The 19,922-nt window shown below is 39.5% G+C and overlaps 1 protein-coding gene across 6 annotated transcripts in view; it reads left to right on the top strand.

Moving 5' to 3' along the window:
* Nucleotides 1–19,922, top strand: part of GULP1 (GULP PTB domain containing engulfment adaptor 1) — a 156,002-nt gene that overhangs the window by 58,053 nt on the left and 78,027 nt on the right. For all 6 annotated transcript variants that reach the window (XM_061457886.1, XM_061457850.1, XM_061457860.1 and 3 more), the window contains exon 2: nucleotides 17,643–17,735. In XM_061457886.1, the coding sequence (XP_061313870.1) occupies nucleotides 17,708–17,735 (28 nt within the window). In that variant the 5' untranslated portion in view covers nucleotides 17,643–17,707. The remainder of the gene's footprint in view (nucleotides 1–17,642; nucleotides 17,736–19,922) is intronic.

Below are 19,922 nucleotides of genomic sequence, written 5' to 3'. Positions count from 1 at the left end.
GGTCCCTAGCTTCTCGGACAACATCCCTGTACTCTTCCCATGCCACCTGTCCTTGCTTCCACTTATTATTTTTCAATTGAATTTTCCTCGGGAGCTCCTTATCCATCCAAGGAGATCTCCTGGCCCTCCTGCACTTCCTTCTGGTTGGGATGCAGCACTCCTGAGCTTGTAGCAGGTGATCCTTGAATATCAACCAACAGTCTTGGGCCCCTCTGCCCTCTAGGGCTGTATCCCATGGAACCTTCCGAAGCAGGTTCCTGAAGAGGCCAAAGTCTGCTCTTTTGAAGTCCAGGGCAGTGAGCTTGCTGCATGCTCTTCTCACTGTCCTGAGGATCTCAAATTTTAGCATCTCATGATCTCTGCATCCAAGGCTGCCCTGGAGCGTCGCATTTCCAACCAGCCCTTCCCTGTTGGTGAGCGCGAGGTCAAGCATGGCACCTCTCCTTGTCAGATCCTCTATTACTTTCAGAAGGAAGTTGTCTTCTACACAATTGAGGAACCTCCTGGATTGCTTGTGCCAGGCCGTACCGTCCTTCCAACAGATGTCAGGGTGGTTGAAGTCACCCATGAGAACAAGGGCCTGTGAGCATGAGGCTTTTCCTATCTGTCTATGGAGTGCTTCATCCGCAGGTTCTCCTTGATCAGGCGGTCTGTAACAGATGCCCACAGTAATGTCTCCCATAGCTATATTCCCTTTAACCCTGACCCACGAACTCTCTGTTGACTGCTCACCTGTCCCCAGACAGAGTTCCATACTCTCCAGCCTATCCCTAACATAAAGGGCAACTCCCCCTCCCTCCCTGCCAGGCCTGTCCTTCCTAAAGAGCCTGCAACCTTCCATTCCAACACTCCAGTCCTAGGAGCCATCCCACCATGTTTCTGCTATGCCTATTATATCATACCCCCGTAGATGTGCACACATCTCTAATTCCTCTTGTTTGTTCCCCATGCTAAGGGCATTTGTATAGAGGCATCTGAGCCGAGCTTCAGCTGAAGCTGGCTCATTGGCTGGAGCAGCTGGGATATCTCTACATTGCTCCAAGCATTTATTATAGGTTCTGGCAACTGACTGGGTGTGTTGGGATGGAATGATGGCCCCCTCCCCCAACACATCTAGTTTAAAGCCTCCTTGACCAGTCTGGCAAGCCTCCTATCAAAACTGCTCTTTCCCTTCTTTATCAGAGCAGCTCCACTAGCCCCCACTAGACCTGGCCTACAAACTTGGGTCCTGTGTTCAAGACACCCAAACCCCTGACTATGACACCACCCTTTTAACCATTTATTAACCTGGCTAATCCTCCTAGCTAGTCCTCCCTTGTACCCTGGAGAATTGATGAAAAGACTACCTGAGCTCCAGAGCCCCTAACCACCTTTCCCAGGGCTCTGTAGTCCTTCTTTATGTTCCCCAGTCTACTGCTGTCTATGTCCCTAGCACCCACATGTATCACCAGGACTGGGTAATAATCCGTGGGGCTTTACGATTTGCTGTAATCTTACAGAATAGCCTGACTGACTTTATGGAACGCACATGGATTGCAGTGACAAGGAATGCAATGGTGACCCAGCCAGTTGCTCTTCAGTGTGGCAGGTGGAGAAAAGTGTGTCAAGTGGTTTCCAAAAAGGCTGTCAAGAGCCTGAATACATATAACCTGTGTTTAAAAAAAAACAACAACCAAGCAAAACCAATGCATTTTTGTTTTGCATTTGTGACTTGTCCCCTGCCCCCATGTGACTTGAACTGTGCTTGGAAAAAGCACCTGTGTTTGTAGTTGGCTCTTTGCTATCTAAATGCTTACTTGGGTTACAATGTTCTGCTTTTGAAATTCCTTGTCAGAACTACTTGCTTCCCTTTCTTTACTTACCTACGGAAAATATGACATCTGGCCTTATTAGGAGTACATAATGGCTTTCAAATTCTGCATTTATAGAGGTATACTTCTTGCTATGAGTAAAGAGATGAATCAAAATATCAGAGGTCAACCCTAATGGTTTTGTGAGACAGCTCTACTATATTTTATTCTTTTCATCTCTAGCAGAGGTTTAGACAGAGAAGTTGCACAGATCTCATCTACCAAACCCTGAATTCCATTTTTGAATGCAAGTCTGTTCTTCTGTACTTCTGAGTCATGTAAAGCATTAAATTAAAAACCAGTCAATCCATCTGTGGTAAGCAGCTCAGTGGCTTTCCTCAGCAGGTTCTTATTTATTAGGTAATTTCATTTTAGCTGACACTAGTTATATGGTATGTGAAATTGAAAAAGATGTCACTCTAAACTTCCAGATGCAATCTGTTGCCACTTCTTGTTTCCATTCATAGATTATTTTTTAGATCTCTCTCCCTAAAGTTAACATTCCTGACAAGTATGAAGAGTTCTGTATTTTTTTGTCCTCCTGGAGTGGAAAGATCAGCTGTAATATTTTTTTGACTGCTCTTACAACAGGGAGAGAATTGCATTTCACGTTTCAATGGTTATGGATTTAGCATGAAAACATATCTTGTTAAGAATCAAAGTACAGTATTATAATTCATGTTGTATTTATTTTCTTATTGTTTATTTGGTTTTATATTTATAAATCACTGCCTCTAATTCAGTTCAAATTTAGAGGTTTATCACATTAATCTGTGTCAGGAGGCTGTTTTGTTTCTGACCTTTTACAGACAGAAGTAACATAACTAAAATCAGAAAAAGCTTAATAATAATCATAGAATCATGGGATAGTTACGGTTGGAAGGGAACAAACAGAAATACAAAAGCAGGAGTGCCTTCCCCCTATTTGGGTTACTTCCTTTTTGTAATAAATTGCTGCTTCCTTTTCATCCTCTCCTTTAACTCTTTTGTACCAGAGAAGTGGGAAGACTGAAGCTACCTGAAGTGTATTCAAGATCTTAGATCACAGTATCACAGTATGTTAGAGATTGGAAGGGACCTCGAAAGATCATCTAGTCCAATCCCCCTGCCGGAGCAGGAACACCTAGATAATGTTACACAGGAATGTGTCCAGGCGGGTTTTGAATGTCTCCAGGGAAGGAGACTCCACAACCTCCCTGGGCAGCCTGTTCCAGTGTTCCGTCACCCTCACTGAGAAGAAGTTTCTTCTCAAGTTTAAGTGGAACCTCTTGTGTTCCAGTTTGTACCCATTACCCCTTGTCCTATCATTGTTTGCCACTGAGTAGAGCCTGGCTCCGTCCTCGTGACACTCCCCCTTTATGTATTTATAGACACTGATAAGGTCACCCCTCAGTCTCCTCTTCTCCAAACTATAGAGACCCAGCTCCCTCAGTCTTTCCTCATAAGGGAGATGTTCCACTCCCTTAATCATCTTTGTTGCCCTGCGCTGGACTCTCTCGAGCAGGTCCCTGTCCTTCTTGAACTGAGGGGCCCAGAACTGGACACAATACTCCAGATGCGGTCTCACCAGGGCAGAGTAGAGGGGAAGGAGGACCTCTCTCGACCTACTAATCACCCCCCTTCTAATACACCCCAGGATGCCATTGGCCTTCTTAGCCACAAGGGCACAGTGTTGGCTCATGGTCATCCTGTTGTCCACTAGGACCTCCAGGTCCCTCTCCCCTACACTGCTTTCTAGCAGGTCGTTCCCCAACCTATACTGGAACCTGGGGTTGTTCCTGCCCAGATGCAGGACTCTACACTTTCCCTTGTTATATTTCATCAAGTTACTCCCTGCCCAACTCTCCAGCCGGTCCAGGTCTCGCTGGATGGCAGCACAGCCTTCTGGCGTATCAGCCACTCCTCCCAGCTTAGTGTCATCAGCAAACTTGCTGATAGTACACTCAATTCCCTCATCTAAATCATTGATGAATATATTAAATAATACCGGTCCCAGTACTGACCCTTGAGGCACTCCACTAGTTACAGGCCTCCAACTAGACTCAGCCCCATAGACTGCAACTCTCTGGCTTCTCTCCTTCAGCCAGTTCGCAGTCCACCTCACTACCTGATCATCCAGTCCACACTTCCTCATTTTAGCCGTGAGGATGCTGTGGGAGACTGTGTCAAATGCTTTGCTGAGGTCAAGGTAGACCACATCCACCGCTCTGCCATCATCCATCCACCGTGTTATTTCCTCATAAAAGGCTAAGAGATTGGTCAAACATGATTTCCCCCTGGTGAAGCCATGTTGACTGCCCCTCATAACCTTCTTATCCTTGATATGCCTTAAGATCGCACCAAGGATAAGGTGTTCCATCACTTTCCCAGGGATGGAGGTGAGGCTGACCGGTCTGTAGTTACCCGGGTCCTCCTTCTTGCCCTTTTTGAAGACTGGAGTGACATTTGCTTTCCTCCAGTCCTCAGGCACCTCTCCCGTTTCCCAAGACTTGGTAAAGATGATGGAGAGTGGTCTAGCAATGACTTCCGCCAGTTCCCTCAGCACCCGCGGGTGCATCCCATCTGGACCTATGGATTTATGGATGTCCAGATTGCTCAACTGGTCTCTAACCCATTCCTCATCGACTAAGGCAAACCGCTCCGTCGACCTGACTTCATCTAAGGCCTCAGGGGTACAGGGCTCTTCAGGACTGCCTGCAGCAGAGTAGACAGAGACAAAGAAGGCATTCAGTAACTCTGCCATCTCTTTATCTTCTGTCACCAGGGCACCCATCCCGTTCATCAGTGGGCCTACATTGCCTCTGGTGTTAGTTTTGTCTGCCATGTATTTAAAAAAGCTCTTTTTGCTGTCCTTGACCCTTCTTGCCAGGTTTAATTCTAAGGATGCCTTAGTCCTCCTAGCTGCCTTCCTACATCCTCTAGCAGCAGCCTTATATTCCTCCCAAGTGTCCAGCCCCTCCTTCCATGACCTGTAGACTCTCCTCTTCCACTTGAGCATACCCAGCAATTCCCTATTTAGGCACGCAGGTCTCTTGGCCCTCTTCCTTGACTTCCTACGTGTCGGGATGCTCCGATCTTGAGCACGGAAAAAGCAGTCCTTGAATGTCAACCAACTATCTTGGGCCCCTTTACCTTCAAGCAGCCCTGCCCATGGGATTTCCCCTAGCAATTGCTTGAAAAGGCCAAAGTTTGCCCTGCTAAAGTCCAGGGTTGCAATTCTACTTGGTATTCTACTAGTCCTGCCACACAAGATCCTGAACTCCACCATCTCGTGGTCGCTGCAACCAAGGCAGCCCTCAACCCTTACTGCTTCGACCAGATCCTCCTTGTTAGTGAGGATGAGATCCAGCAGCGCTCCTCTCCTGGTCGGCTCATCCACCATTTGCAGGAGGAAGTTATCATCCATAGATGTACTAGAAGTGATATTTCCACAGTTCTGTAACCATAATTCCTGATATTATTAATGTTTTGGTACTTGAGACACTTCTGTTGAAACGGAAGTACAGAAACCCAAGAGGCTTACAAATGTGTGAAAATGTGAGCCAGATATTTTGCTTCGCTTAAATATTGCCCAGGCTGTAAATGACAGCTTTGTTCATAACATTTTGTGGGGTTTATGAAAGTCTTTACTTTGACAGCTCAAAAACTTGATGCATGATTTAGCCATTAATAAAAGCTTACCTAATTGGCTCAGTAGTCATGTATACTATTTAAATGCATTTTTAAATCTCTGTGGAATTTGAGATAGAGATGAAAGCTCCAAAGGAGGTTTATGAATAAATGTAATCGAATCATACTGATGTAAACCAAAATCTGCTTTATCAGAGAAGAACGCTTAGGTTTTGATGTATTTAAGAAAAAAACACCAAAAAACATGATTAAATAAGTCATGTTTCAGTGATGCAGGAATATCAGAAAATAAAGGCCTGCCATGTCACTGCTACATGTTACTGGGCATTAAAAAAAAACCAACAAAACCACAAAACAACAAAGTATTAAAAACTTCTGTGAACTTTGTAGCACCTAAAATAAAAGCATTTTTAAAGGAACTTCAAAAAATCAACTTATCGTATTTTAAATTGATTTTTTAACTTACGCTTTTCTGGGGTTCAAGGTTGTGTGGTGGTAAGTAGGGATTCTGTCTACGTGTCCCCTTCTGCATGCTGCCTTCATCCCTGCCTCTTCAAGAATGTTTTGTCTTCCTGGGTGAATTTAATCCTTATTGCTCCAAAAGTAACTCTCAAGCATATCTATTATGTGTTTACTCTGCCGTACTGAGACATCAATATGTAAGACTCTTAAAAAGTGCATATACTTGACTGCCCTTCTGCCTTTGTGGGTAAGCTTCACTGTAATCCGTGGTGAAGGCCTTGAATATGTACAAATTCAGTGATTCACAGTATTACCATGGGCACAGCAATCCTGCTTTTGAAGCCTGGGTGGAGCAGGTAGGACTGACATCCATCCTCTTTTGTTGATCTAGCTATGTTACTGACCATAACACGAGGAATGGGGTCATAAATTTAGTAGAAGTTGGCACACTGTCCTGTTCGTATTTCCACCTTTTTTATCTTTTCTGCTTTGAAAGCTCCATGTAGCTATCAGTTAATGAAATAGCAGTAGAGATCTTCTGTTTGAAAAGTTACATTCTGATTCTGTAGTAGTGTCATGCTAACTGTAAAATAAATAGGAACTATCTAAGCTTGTTGTAAAAAAACAAAACCAACAACAAAACCCCCACAGAAACCAAAACCCAAACCAAAAAATCCTCGTCACCCAAAAAACCTGCTAGAAAATATTTTCCATTTAGAGAAATCCTTATGCACAAATGTGAAATTCAAAAGTCCTGGGTTTTACTGCAGCTGTCCAATCTTTCAGTGCCATTGGGAAGCCGGGTATTGTGCCTCCGTCTTAATTTATGCACCTACAAGATGGAATGATAATAATCTTATAGGAGTACTTGTAAACTGTATCTAATGTCAATGGATGCTTCTACATCCTTTGTTGAAAGATTTCATAGATGGTGAATGCATTATGGGAGAGGAGGCAGCTTCTCCACTGTTAACAAGCAACTAACTTACTTTGTTATACCAGTTTTAGCTCCAACATTGGTTTGGCATAAAAAAAGAAATAATCATTTGGCTTATTAGTTCTGACTTCTGTATTTTTTTTATCCAGAGGGGAAGGGGGTGGCTTATGAGACTCTCCAGAGAATTTGAAGGAAATTCAGGGGTTGGTTCATTTGTTTTAGTGTAAGTTTGGGGTTGGTTTTTGTTTTGTTTTTCTTTGGCTGCTTAGTTAAGTGCTTCTGTTTAGTTTCCCACTAGCTTGATTCAAACTACATTTAAAAACTTGATACCTACTAACTGGTGTAGACTCTAGTCTGTGTGTTAATTCATGTGGGAGCATCTTGAGGTTTTACTTCTTGAAAAGAATTCTTATACTGGCACTTTCAATGATACTCTCCTTTTGAAGGAGCTGTAAAGTGAGAGATTATTTTAATTTGTCTCCTGTAGTAATTATGTTCTCATCTTGTTGCTTCTGATGTTAATGAAGTTTAAAAAACGGTGGTGGCGTTAATAGTTCTTGTGTTTTCTTGAAGTCAGAGTCCAGTTACAGTACAGGTTAATTTCTGGAAGGTTAAACATACAAAGCTAAGCTGTTTTTAAAAATATCAGAGAGTCATGACCAGCAAGGTATAGTTTTGAAAATCCAGTTAGCAGACACTCACATTCTTGGATGAAAAGGGAAGGTGTGATTAATTTTGCATAAGCATATGTGCAGTGGTATTCCAATAAGATTTAAATATAGATAGTTTAAGAAACAAATTAGAGCTGGCATGCTCATAGTCGTAAACAAAGTGAAGAAAAAGGAACATAGAGATTTGGTAGAGTAATGGGGAACTTCCATCCACACTATACTGTAGTACTTTGTCTCTTTTAATCCTCACTTAAAACAATACTTCCTCTTCTCTTCCTTTCCAGCTTATCAAGGCATGCAAGTAATTTCACATGTAATTTTTTTCTCCTAGCTGAAATAATGTTTTATGCTTTCAGTTCTCAAGGTAACTGCTAATTACTAATTTTGATTTTCATCTCTCCCTGATAAAATTGACAACATCAATCTATGCTGTTGGGGGAAGGAGGAGGAGAGAGTAGCATGTAGTTTGGTGTAACAGTTGGATATGGGGTGGAATTTTATGTTGATCCCTCTGATTTTTTTTTTTTCCCCAGATGACTTCTAGGTTTGGTTCTTGAAAGCAGCATGGTCTCCAGTGCATTAATGCAGTAGAGAGTTGTTTTGTGGTTTTGCTTTGGGTTCTTCTCTCAAAATAAACAACTATCTAGGAGGAGATTCTCTATGGCTACATGCTACAAGAGTCTCTCAAGAGTCCACATGCTAGTGGAGTTTTCTCTTACTACAGGACAGCTGGTAGCCTCTACAGGTTATGCTTTCCAAGGAAGTCAGCACTGGACATTCAGATGCTTGGTGCTGACTGGTAGAGACAGATGTTAAATATGTATGTATAAAGTTCAAGTGGAATTAACTTGCAGTCTTCAGCTGCAAAAATAAATTTAAAAAGCATATTTAAATGGAGTAGTTTTTTATACACTGTGGATCTGTAAACTGATTTCTTGAAACCTTGGTAGTGAAGCTTAAATTTCTGAAAGAACTGAGGTGCTGTGAAAGAGTTTTGCTTCAGTGTTTATGAATCTAATTCCTGTACCCAAAGCCATAGGCCAGAGTTGATAGCTCAGATCTGTATAGAAAGAAAGGGAAAATAAATGCCTATCATAGGTATTTAAGCCATTCAATAGAAACTTTCTGGCAAGGGCCCATTTCTAGTTTTTAACTCTGTTTTTCTGTGCTTTGCTTGTTTGGTTGGGTGTTTTTGTTTGTTTGTTTGGGTTTTCCCCCTGTTTTCCCCCCAGTTTTCAAGGAAAGTCTAAAAATTACTTTCTTTGGAAAGATATTGGTGCCTGCTTTTCACATACCTCTCCTTTTACATCCTGTAGTTCAATTATGGGCTCAGTCATTTAATCTGTTAATAGTAGCTGTCTAAATTTTCTCCATATACTCAGGAGGATGACTTCTATTTATTTCTCTCCTCTGGTTCTGGAAGTTCAGCACAGATTGGTACCTACCTGGGGAGTGAGTGAGTTATGGTACCTACCTGGGGAACGAACGAGCTGTGAGCCTTAAATCACCATGAGCTATCCATTTCATAGTAGATCGTTCTCAAGCTGTCGTACACTTGTAAAGATCAGAAGACACTCCTTCCTCCCCAGATATTGGAGATACCTCATTGAGAGTTTTTCTATGTAAAGCTGACAAAAAATGAGAATATGGTAGACTTGCAGCATATTTGAACTACATGGAAATTAATTTGAGCCAGGGACTTCAATAATGTCTTCCTAGTCCCTAGTAGCCGGTACCATTCTGTGTGTGATACAGTGAATGTTTGAGTCTAACCTTGCTGATTGCCATGCTTTTAAACACTTAAATGTTCTCCTTAGTCCTGACCATGTAAAAAGATACAGAGCACTCCTATTCAGGAAAGCTGGAGAAATTTAAGTCTTGATAGCTTTGAAATTCTATTATGCAATAGTCTATATCCCAGTAATTTCTACGAAATTACTCTAGGATGCATCACTTACCAAAATCTCAAAAAAAGATTTAGAATAACTGTAGTATTGTGAAATACCTTGATATTTCTCCTTAATGCAAATTGTAATGAATTACTTGAACACATACCTGATCTACAAGATGGAGATGAGATTAATTTGTTATCAATATGATTTTGGTTCCCATGCTATTGCGTTATTTTAATATCTGTGCTTTTAACATCATATCACATCCTTGTTGAAATGTTGGGATTCCTCAGAATGTATTCAGAAGGATTAAAGAAGATAAGATAAAGGAATGTAATATGATAAAGCCTAAAACCCAATATAATCTAGCTCAGAGATTCATTTAAGTAGAAGTGACAAAAATGGGTATTACCAACTTTTTTCAATTTTGAAAACTGTTGAAATCACGTAAAGCCTATCTCATCTGTATAAATAAAATTTAATGCTGTCTTTGAGGCCAACCAATTAAAGCAAAGATTATGAATATATTAACATCAATGAGAAATCTATTTACTTTAATAGTAAGGGAATGTGGTTTTGTCCTGGGTTTAGCAGTAGCAGTCAATTTTTCTCCTTCTTGGTAGCTGGTGCAGTGCTGTGTTTTGACTTTCAGCCTAGGAACAGTGCTGATAATACCGATGTTTTTGGTTGTTGCTAAGTAATGTTTACCCTGACCAAGGACTTTGTAAGTCTCGTGCTCTGCCAGGGAGGAGGGGAAGCCGGGAGGAAGCAGAGACAGATCTGTCCGGATTAATAGTCACTCATCACAATGCTGATTATTGGCTCTCAAAGTTGTTCCTCTTGATCTCACAGTTTCAGTATATCGTACCTTACTTCGAGCTGGTATTTGCTGTAATAGTGTTTTTCAAGCATGGGGCTTGGGCTAAGGTTCTTGTCTTGTTGTACTTTATGGTAATGACTTGTAATACAATAGAATCATTGATCATGAAACTGATTTGGCTTATGTTCCCATTGTGGTCACCAACTTTATACTCTGGGAGGTAATTACACATCTTAATCTGCTAGTAATTAAATAAATAGCTTCTCTAGATTGTGCATGGAGCAGTCAGCTCTTCCCGAGGAGAAAGGATGTTGCCAAAATAGATGTAACTATATTCTTCATTAGGACATATCTTTACTTTTAATTGTATATAAACATCCAAGCAAGGGCTGGGTGTAAAATTTTGGAGAATTATTCATGCTGTGTGTCAAAAACTTGAGTCCAGTATCCCTCCTACTAGAACTGTTCAATTTTTAAGAGCTCGTCTGTGTTTACCTGTGGTGGTGGATCCCCTTGATGAATCCCACCCCATTGCTGTTAAAACACTAACAAAGCTCCCAAGGCTCTCCATTGTTGAGGTGAAACTAGTGGGGTGGGCAAGAATCTTCTTCAGATTCCATATGGACGATCAGATGGCTAATGGGATGTCAAATACAGAACCTTTTGTCTGCAAGTGAGCAAGATGCTTGTCATCTGTCTTTTGGAAGCAGATGAAAGTAGCCAAGTGCTTTGAGAGGGAACATGTATAAAGCCTTTCTGTTGGCTCTGAGCATCTGACATCTGTAAGTTCTTGTACAGCAGAGTAAAAATTAGGCTGACACAACTGAAATCATTTGTATTTCACTAGACACTTCTGGATTTGAGGAAGAAGGAAGCTTTTCTGGTATTCTGGATGTGATTATTCCGTCACAGTGAACAAAATATCAATTTTTCGTGCAAAATATAACATGTTTGGAAAGAAGGGAGTATTCCTGGTTTTAAGGTTACTTGTTTGTACAGTATAAAATTCAGTTTGTTCCATGAGTAATGTAATCCACTAATACATACCAGCACAAGCATAATACAAAATAATTGCTTAAAAATAAATACGCTGAGCATTTTTTTAATTTATTTTTTAATGCTTTAAAAGCCAGATCTAGAGACTGGTTTTATGAAACAAATGAATTTTGTATTTCTCTGTTTTGTTTTGTTTTTTTTTTTTGTCTTAAGATTATGCCATTAGCAACTTGTCTGAGGATTTATTGGTGCTTGCAGCAGTTTCAAGCATATTTTCTTCAGAGCTGAATTTTTAATAGTGTAATTTATTCTTGTTATATTTCCTGATGTTGATATTCTTGCTGTAAACAAAAAATTAGTGGCAACCTTGCCTAAGGAGTTGTTTTTGCTGATTAAAGTGATATCCCCTTATCACCTGTTACTCATCTGTGGTTTTTTTTGTACTATTGAAAGGAGCAGGTTATTTTTAGGAATTGGAAGAGTAAAAAGCCACTTACCAGAACTTTTTGGAAACTTGCTATGAGTTCCATATAGATTTTTCTGGTTCCTGGTATGTGTTTGATGTTGATATTTATAGCAAAACACTGCTGTCTTCTTGTGCTTAGAGTTTGTGTGAATACCTTTAGCTTTGACAGATCTACTGTATGAGAAATGGTTTACCTGTGGTCTGAAAGACTTCTTGCTGTGTGGGGAAAAGCACTCACTACAATGGTACTGGGCTTATACTGGTTGAGAGAGTTAAAAAAAAAATAGTGCATATGTGATTTTCACATACCTTTGAGCTGTTTTCAGGAATTTTGGGGGAACAGGGGCTGTGATGTCTGTCAGACCAGAGGGATGTTTTTAGCCTTTGAATAAGGGTGTTCTTGCTCATCCCTTTCACAGAAGGAGAGTGAGTGTATTGGAAGATAAGCTACATTTTAGGGACGTGATTTTTAGCGGATTTGGTCTTTGTCAGACCACTTCTGTCTTTGTTCTCACTTGGTTAGCCCCTCGGTGATTCCTGTGTCCCTTCAGTCTCATGCCTCCCTCACTGCAGGCTGACAGTCCAGAAGAGTTGTTGTTTGAGCTCTGCCCCATTCAGAATACCATCATCTCAACAGCAAGGTATACTTTAGTAGTAGGGAGTATGAGAATGTTAGATAAAAGACCAGTTCATGACCAGTTAATTTCCCCCCTCTTCTGTACATGTGAAAAAATACAAAAGTTAATCTCAGATATATTTCCAGCCAGAAACTAGGCCTGCCACTTGATTCTGGCTAATGAATGTTTCTGAAAATGCAGAGATTAATAAAACTTTAAAGCTTTTTAGTGACTGAATGTTTTCTTTTGTACTCCATTTGTGCTTCTGTACAGTTACAAAGCCCACGCACAGACTAAGAACTTGCAGCTGACACTTGTTCATTTTTATTGAGGCTGTTTTGAGGATCTTGAAGATATATTTTTTTCTACAGAATTTCATAGCACTAAGTTCTCTTTAAATGCTGTTTGTGGTTTATACTCCTATAGGCTATTATTACTTACAAACTCAAAAGAGACTAGTATTTTCATCACCAGGAATGGAACTGCTTGCTTCCTGAACATTAAGAAAGGATGCATGTGAGTGTAAGTTTGGGTCTGCACTGAATTTTGTTCATTGATGTGTCAACATATTCTTTTGATTTTAGTCTTTCATAGGAGAAAGGGTTGCAGGAAGTTAGTGTTTCAGTTACTTGCCATTTAAAAGGGAGTGCATCATGATATGGCAGTGTTTATCTGGTTTTTGTTTATCACTTCATATAGTCTTAATATCATAATTTTCCTACATTATGTCACATGTCAGATCTGGACAATAGTGTCCTGGTGTTTTGGTCTAACTCAGAAAAAGAAATTTCAAGTTTCTCATCCTGCCTTCAGCAGTAACTGTGTGAGTGTAAGTTTCATTTCAAGTAAATGAATCACACATTCCGGTGTGCTGCAGCCCTTTTGAAAACAGGCTTTGAGATATTTTGTTTTTTTGTTCTTTAAGAAGTGTTATCCCGTATGCTTGAAATGTTGGGGTCTGAGAGGGAAAAGACTCTGAATCTTCAGGTCTTCTGAAGTTAAATTTGACTTTGTATGGAAACTCTGTGATGTGTGTGTGTGGGAAGGGGCGGTATGGAATTTAGATTTTTATTAAAGGGAGTGTAAGGGTGCAAGTTGGGGGTTTCAGGGAGGTTTTGTTGGAAAAATTATTTGTTAAATGAAAAAGAAGTACACCAAAAAAAGGTTGTTATAGTCCATGCCATTTGAAGGAACTGTCTGCAAGGGGGAATCCTGAGGAATACCCTATTTTTAAAAGGAAATAAAGAGATAAATGAGAGCAGTTACTCTGGTGGTTTGTTTTACCCCCTTCAGAAGTACCCCTTCTCTTGGCTTGTCTGAGACAGCTCTAAATTTAGAAAACATATCAAACCACAACATTGTGAAGGAGCACACACAGGCATGTAAAGATGTCTGTGGAAGCCTCAGTGGTGTTTCAGTGTCCGGGTAGCACTGCACCTGCTTGTGCTGAAAGCTGGAAGACTGCCACTCTTCATCCTTTGTTCAGCTTCCTTTGCTGCATGAAGCATAGAAGACAGCAACTAACCTTATCGTTGACATTAAATAATTACAGAGGAGGTGATTTCACCTTCAAAACTTAGCACCCTTGCACTCACCAGCCCAAATGCCTGCAACCACCACTGTCGCCAAACCCACTAATTTCATTGCACCCCCTGCCATTTTGCAGTTTCCTTCTCACTCTGAGAAGCACCTCACTGTGAAAAGGAAGGGGTTAATGACAGTGAAGACAAAGGAGAAAGGAGGGTGTTTGCTTTCCCCACTGCTACTGTTTAAAGTTTGATAGGGCAACTTAAATAACCTTCCATGCCACATGCCTATTTCACTGTTCAGACTGAGAATGTTGTGTTTCCCCCACCTGGGATATTTGGCTGTTATTTGTGGGTTGTTTTTTTTTATTATCATTACTTTTCTAAGCCTTTTCTCTCTATCTTTTTATTTTATTTTTACTTTTTTGTATTTCCCTTTCAGTCTCTTTTCCCTCTGCCCCCAACAAAATAACCTGATACAACCCCAAATTTCCCTAGTTTATACCTGTAAGAACTCTTCATGTTTTGTCAATTAACCATTTTGTGAAAATCACATGCAGGTTTGTATTTCCTAGTAGGGTTTGGTTTCTGGACAAAGCTAAAGAAAACTCCTAGGAGTAAGGTGAAGAAACATTCCTTATATAGGTGTGTCTTCCTGAGTGATGAGTGATGAAGTGGTTTGGTCCACATTCCTATTCCCTAGTGTCTCTGATTGTTGGGACTGCTTTACCCTTTCAGAACAAAGGGTGTCATAAGAAGACCTCCCCCTTTCTACACAGGGCTGTAGCATAATTGGATTTTCAGACTTGCCTTCTTTTTGACTTCATTACAGGCTTCTAACAGACTGTTTTGTAACTCAGTTTCTTCCAGCCGCTTTTGTGTGTTGAGCATTGGCGGAAACAAAATCATATTCTAACAGAAAACCTGTCTAGCATCCATGGTCAGAGAACAGCTTGCTTTCTCCTTAGAGCTTTGTTTCTCTGTTTGAATATTGTGAACAATGATATCACAGGTATCAAAGCATAACTTTGCTCTTCTCCTGATAAGAAACTTATTAGTGCTGCTTACAAGTCTGGCATGACCCTCTTCTCCTGAGCCCAGCTGAGGAATTTGAAATTAGCCTTGTGGAATTTGAGTTGGTTTATTTATCTTTTTTAATAGCAAAATTTTATGGTTATTTAACCCATCCAGATCCAGATGGGATCAGAATCCATACAGGATTTCAGAAGAGAAATCCTTTTTCTGAATCTGGGAGATTGATGAAGTTGTTCATATCAGAATTGAAGGGAATTTTAAAAACAGTTGCATGTAAGCTAAGTGTTTCATTCCTTGTGATAAGTGGAAGTAAATTGATTAAGTATTTTAATACTAGTTGTTACCTAATCCACTTCCGTATTTTGTTCTATTGATGTTTCATTGGAACTGAAATTATGAGCACACATTTGGCAAATGCTGTCAATTTTTAGGCATGCACTCAATAAATTTTGGCCTTTATTAGGCCAAAGGTAGATTAATGGTAGTATTTCCTTGTCTATGCAAACCCCACATGTTTAGTTATGCTGTCTTTTAAACAAAATACTTCAGTGGTGATCTTTAGAAGTGTGGCTTAGTCAACAGCTTCATGATGTGCATGCAGTCTTAAGGAGATTCTCTACTCAGTAAGCCATCTCAAATATGCTACTTAGTAGTCTCTTGGATGAGGACAAGAATACACACACACACAGAGAAAAAGGGGTTCTGAAAAAGGGCGTATTATAATTCCATAGTGGAGAACTGAAGTGGTTGCTCAAGTGCTGTGTAAGACAACTGCCAGAGATATCTAAGAGCTCTTTTTCCTCAAAACTGCTTTCGTCACTGACTGTAATAGTTCATGAAGAAGGTGAACATCCTAAACAAAATTCTTCCATTGCTTATGTATCTGTATGGTATGTAATAGGCTGCGTGTGTTGCTTCTGAAGGTAAATGTCTAAGCTAAACACACTTACTTACCAGTTGCTTGCAAAGTCAAAATTCTGATGTTCTTTGCTGTTTGTTACTTCATTTAAACTGAATTAATTATTATAATTTCAACTGTTGAAAGTCCTACTCTGTGCCTTCCCTGTGAGAACTACTCATGCGTTGGCAGCTTTTGATGAAACGCCCTCACGGGTGAGTATTAACTGGAATTACTCCAGTAGTGCTATTGCCCATTCCAGGGAGGCTGTTGAAATAATTCCTAGGATTTTGTAACCCTTAGCAGTGTGTTTGGGTTTCACTGACGTCTGTCCACATCTTTCTGTGTAACACTGATGATACATTTTAGGCAAACAGGAGGAATGGTTACAGGTGTATGCAGGGCTTCTTCAGTTTTCCTGTTAAAATCCGCTGTGTAGTGTACCTAATGTGTTGTTTCTTGACTTCGTATCAAAATAACAAGATGGAAAATCTATCCTACTACCTTTGCTTATGTCATTGCATCCTCCCTTCTGAACTACTTAGCAAAGTCTGTAAAAACCAAATGATCTGGTAAATGTACTTTAAAGAGCAAAAAGTTAGTTGGTTGCACATCTAGGGTACTACAGTTCAGGTAAACAGGGATTATTCCTTCATTCTCACAGGATTATATAGAGAAGTAGTCCTACCACATCAGTGATTATTTGAAAATAAAATGAAGGTTTTTTTTTTTTAGCTGCAGTTGCACTTGTGTTCTAATCTGTAAAATATCAAGTGTTCACATGGAAATTGGTATATATTTGGTTTAATTGGTATTGAACACTATTTAAAGAGGGGGGCAAGCACCACAAAAAGTGTTCATGAGCTGTATAAAGTATCTTAAACAAGTTAGTCATCTTGATACTGACATTTGAAATACTGGCTTAAGTTTGCGTTTATTCAAAGCAAAGATAGTGTAAGTGATTTCAAAGATAATCTGATACCAAGTGCTTTTATTTTCTGCCCTTTTTTTTTTTCTTTGAGTGGACTGCTTTGAGAGCAGAGAAGGGGTGCTCGTGCAGCTTTTGCCTTGAATATCTGAAAAGAATGGAAAGGGGTGGTGGGGGTATTCTCACATGTGACTGACAAAAGAAAATATACTAACAAATGAGAATGGGTTTGAACGACATTGGATGTGTTGTATCTAATTTGTTTTGCTGAGGAATGTTGGTAAGGAATAAAATCTTGTGGATCAGAAGTTAAGATAAAATTTTGAGTTTATTGGTGGTGTTAAGTGAAGAAAATGCAGCAATTACTGTGTGATCTGTTGTAGTCGGAGCAAGGAGGCAGTTGCATCGAGAGCCATTTTTTTTTTTTTAGTATTGAATCCCTGAGTGAAGTCTTTATATCGTGATTTTTTTTTTTCAATGTCAAGCCCACATGAAGATGACAGCATAGCTTGAAATAATCTGACAGCCTAAATGACACAAAATAAGGTAGTGCAAATGTGAACTGAATGTTTTTATGAAGTCTTGTAGTCAGCATTCATTTCAAAGCTTTCTTCTCAGCCTATTTGTGGGTAGTATTTCTCTTCACATATAATACCATATGCTCTGTATCTGTGAAATCTCGGTGAGAAGAGCTTCACATATTTCTTTCTGTATGAAGTACCACTGGGCATTTGAACATAAATCTTCTCAGTTCTGCAGTTTCTTTGTCAGCAAAGCACATCTCGCTTTTATTTCCCTGAATTATTTCAGAACTCTGACGCTTATTTGCATTGTCTCTAATATGAAGATAGTGAGCTTACTTCAAATACAGTAATGTCTGTCTTCTCTGTTTTCTTCTGTGTATTATTCTGCAGGTTAAATTGTGTGTGTGAAAAATCAACAAAGCCAAGAACGTCTTTGACTGGATAGATTTTTCAACATGAATCGTGCTTTTAGCAGGAAGAAAGGTAAGAAATTTAGCATATGTTCCATGTGAGATGTAAATATCCTGTATAAATTCTTTAGAATATAAAGAATCATATAAGGAAGTACTTATGAATAATCATACCTAATTAACTAGGTAAAAACAGGCAATCAGGCAATCTTCTCTGAGATGTACAGAGCAAAGCATTCTTGATTGATACTTGCAGAGCTTCGTGGATTGTAAGGCTTAGGTTGAATTTCATAATATTTTCTTGATTGAGGCATCTGCTTGTGTATGTGTGTGTGTATATATATCTGGAATACACACACTTTTTTCTTTTTTAACCCTGCACACTCCAGAGCATGTGCTGTAAGTTTTTAGAAGTTTGAAAAGTTAGTGACTTCTGTATTTATTATATATATATTAATGGGCTCTTATTCTTGGCAAGCTATTTTAGAAAACTGTATTTAATGTACTTGAAGTATCTCATGCAGCAGAATAAGTCTTAGCTTTAAGAAGCTGTTCTGAATTTGTAGCAATCTTCAAATTGTATGCTTTCCAAAAGAATATCAAACCACTAAATATTTAATTATGTATGTTGCTCTTCTGGCTTGCTTTATTCTCTTTTCATGGTCTGTTTATGATTAAATATAAGCTGGGTTTTTTTAGACAGAGCATTTAGCCCAGTCAGAAAGAGGTGTTACCAAAAAAGCTGTCAGGTGTGATTATTCCGGATCTTAAAAATGATCCAGAACGTGAGCAACCATGAGAGTTAAATACTGTCATCCATTAATTTTACTTATGGTATTTACTCATGAAATTTACTTAATGTTATTTTTGTTCTTGTATCCTAGGAAAAATGCAAATTTCTGTTAAGCACTTGTCAAGAATAAGTGAAAATTACGTATTTTTCATGCCAACTGAAGTTGGGAAAAACTTGGCAGTATCAGTGTTCATCTCTAATAATTATATTTAAGAACAGGTTCAAACACATTCATTTGATGAACTTATTTTATTGTATTTCCTGGTTTTACTCCCAGAACTCAGGGATACCGCAGTTTTCGTGCCTGGGGTTGGTGGGTGGTTTATGGGTTTCTTCTGTGCACAAGAGCATGAGGATATTTTGAGGAGTTAACTGAGTACTGTGACTTCGCTAGCAGCTCTCTCTAAATCCAAATTAGTCTCCTGGTGACTGTGCTGGTGGGGTTTGTGGTAATTACAAGTTTGCATTGGTCTGTTGCCTTGGAACTACATAAACAGCAGTCTTAAAAATACAGGATTGTAAGGGGAATTTAAACAAATACAAGTATTTTCATAAAAGCCGAAGGTTATGTGAATTATGCAGATTTCTGGAGTAAGTGTCCCCTAATTTCCGTGGTCACAGTCAGTCTATACTAGACTTTTAATATGATGCATACAGAGAAAACAGTAGTGCCATATCTTCTTGAACCGGGTTAGCTGGTGACTGGAATGATTTGGACTGTGTTGTACTTGAAGAGCTCTGTACTTGAAGAACTCTGTTCTTGCACCATCGCCTGATGCAAGCAACAAAACTTTCCTTCTAAGCATTAAGGAAATTATTTCATCATTTGCAGACATTGGTAGACAAAGCAAGAAGAGAAGCACTAAACTCAAGCTTTCTTGGTTTTTTTAACTGTTGATTTAACTGCTGGAGGCTGGATAGCAACCTGTACTTTCATGACCAAGTTGCAAAGGAAATGTGAGTTGCTAGAAGAGAAAGGAAGTGAGATCTTTTTTAAATTAACCCTGATTCTTTAAAGAAAAAGAGTTCCTCATAGATATGATGTGACATGATTGTTTATGTGCATTGAGAGCCTGTGTTATGGGAACAGCATATTTGTCCTAAATCAGAGTAGAGCACAGACCCCATTTTGAATATTACCAATAATTCATTTTGCAGCAGAAATTTGTGCTACAGCTGTCATATCTAGAGCAAGTACTCAATGTAAATTCATTTTTGGGGGCCATGATTTGGGCATGAAACACCCACTTCAACTGAGAACGTATACTGAGTGCTCTCACCTTAAAAACAGCTAGTAGTCATTGGCTGGCTGGCTGCCTGAGATTAAGCACAAACCAGGACTTCTAACCTGGATAGTTAATGTTTATATTATAGATGTCATTATTTTCATTTGTTTGATACACTTCAATCTCAAATTGAATAAATTCAGGCTGTTCATCTTTCATCCTAATAATGACTATGAAAAAT

Source organism: Pezoporus flaviventris, unplaced genomic scaffold (genome assembly GCF_033815535.1).
Source record: "Pezoporus flaviventris isolate CSIRO_AGI_PZ_B2104156 unplaced genomic scaffold, CSIRO_AGI_Pfla_v1 ptg000001l, whole genome shotgun sequence".
In the NCBI taxonomy this organism is placed as follows: domain Eukaryota; kingdom Metazoa; phylum Chordata; class Aves; order Psittaciformes; family Psittacidae; genus Pezoporus; species Pezoporus flaviventris.
This window is presented reverse-complemented; position numbering and strand designations above follow the sequence as displayed.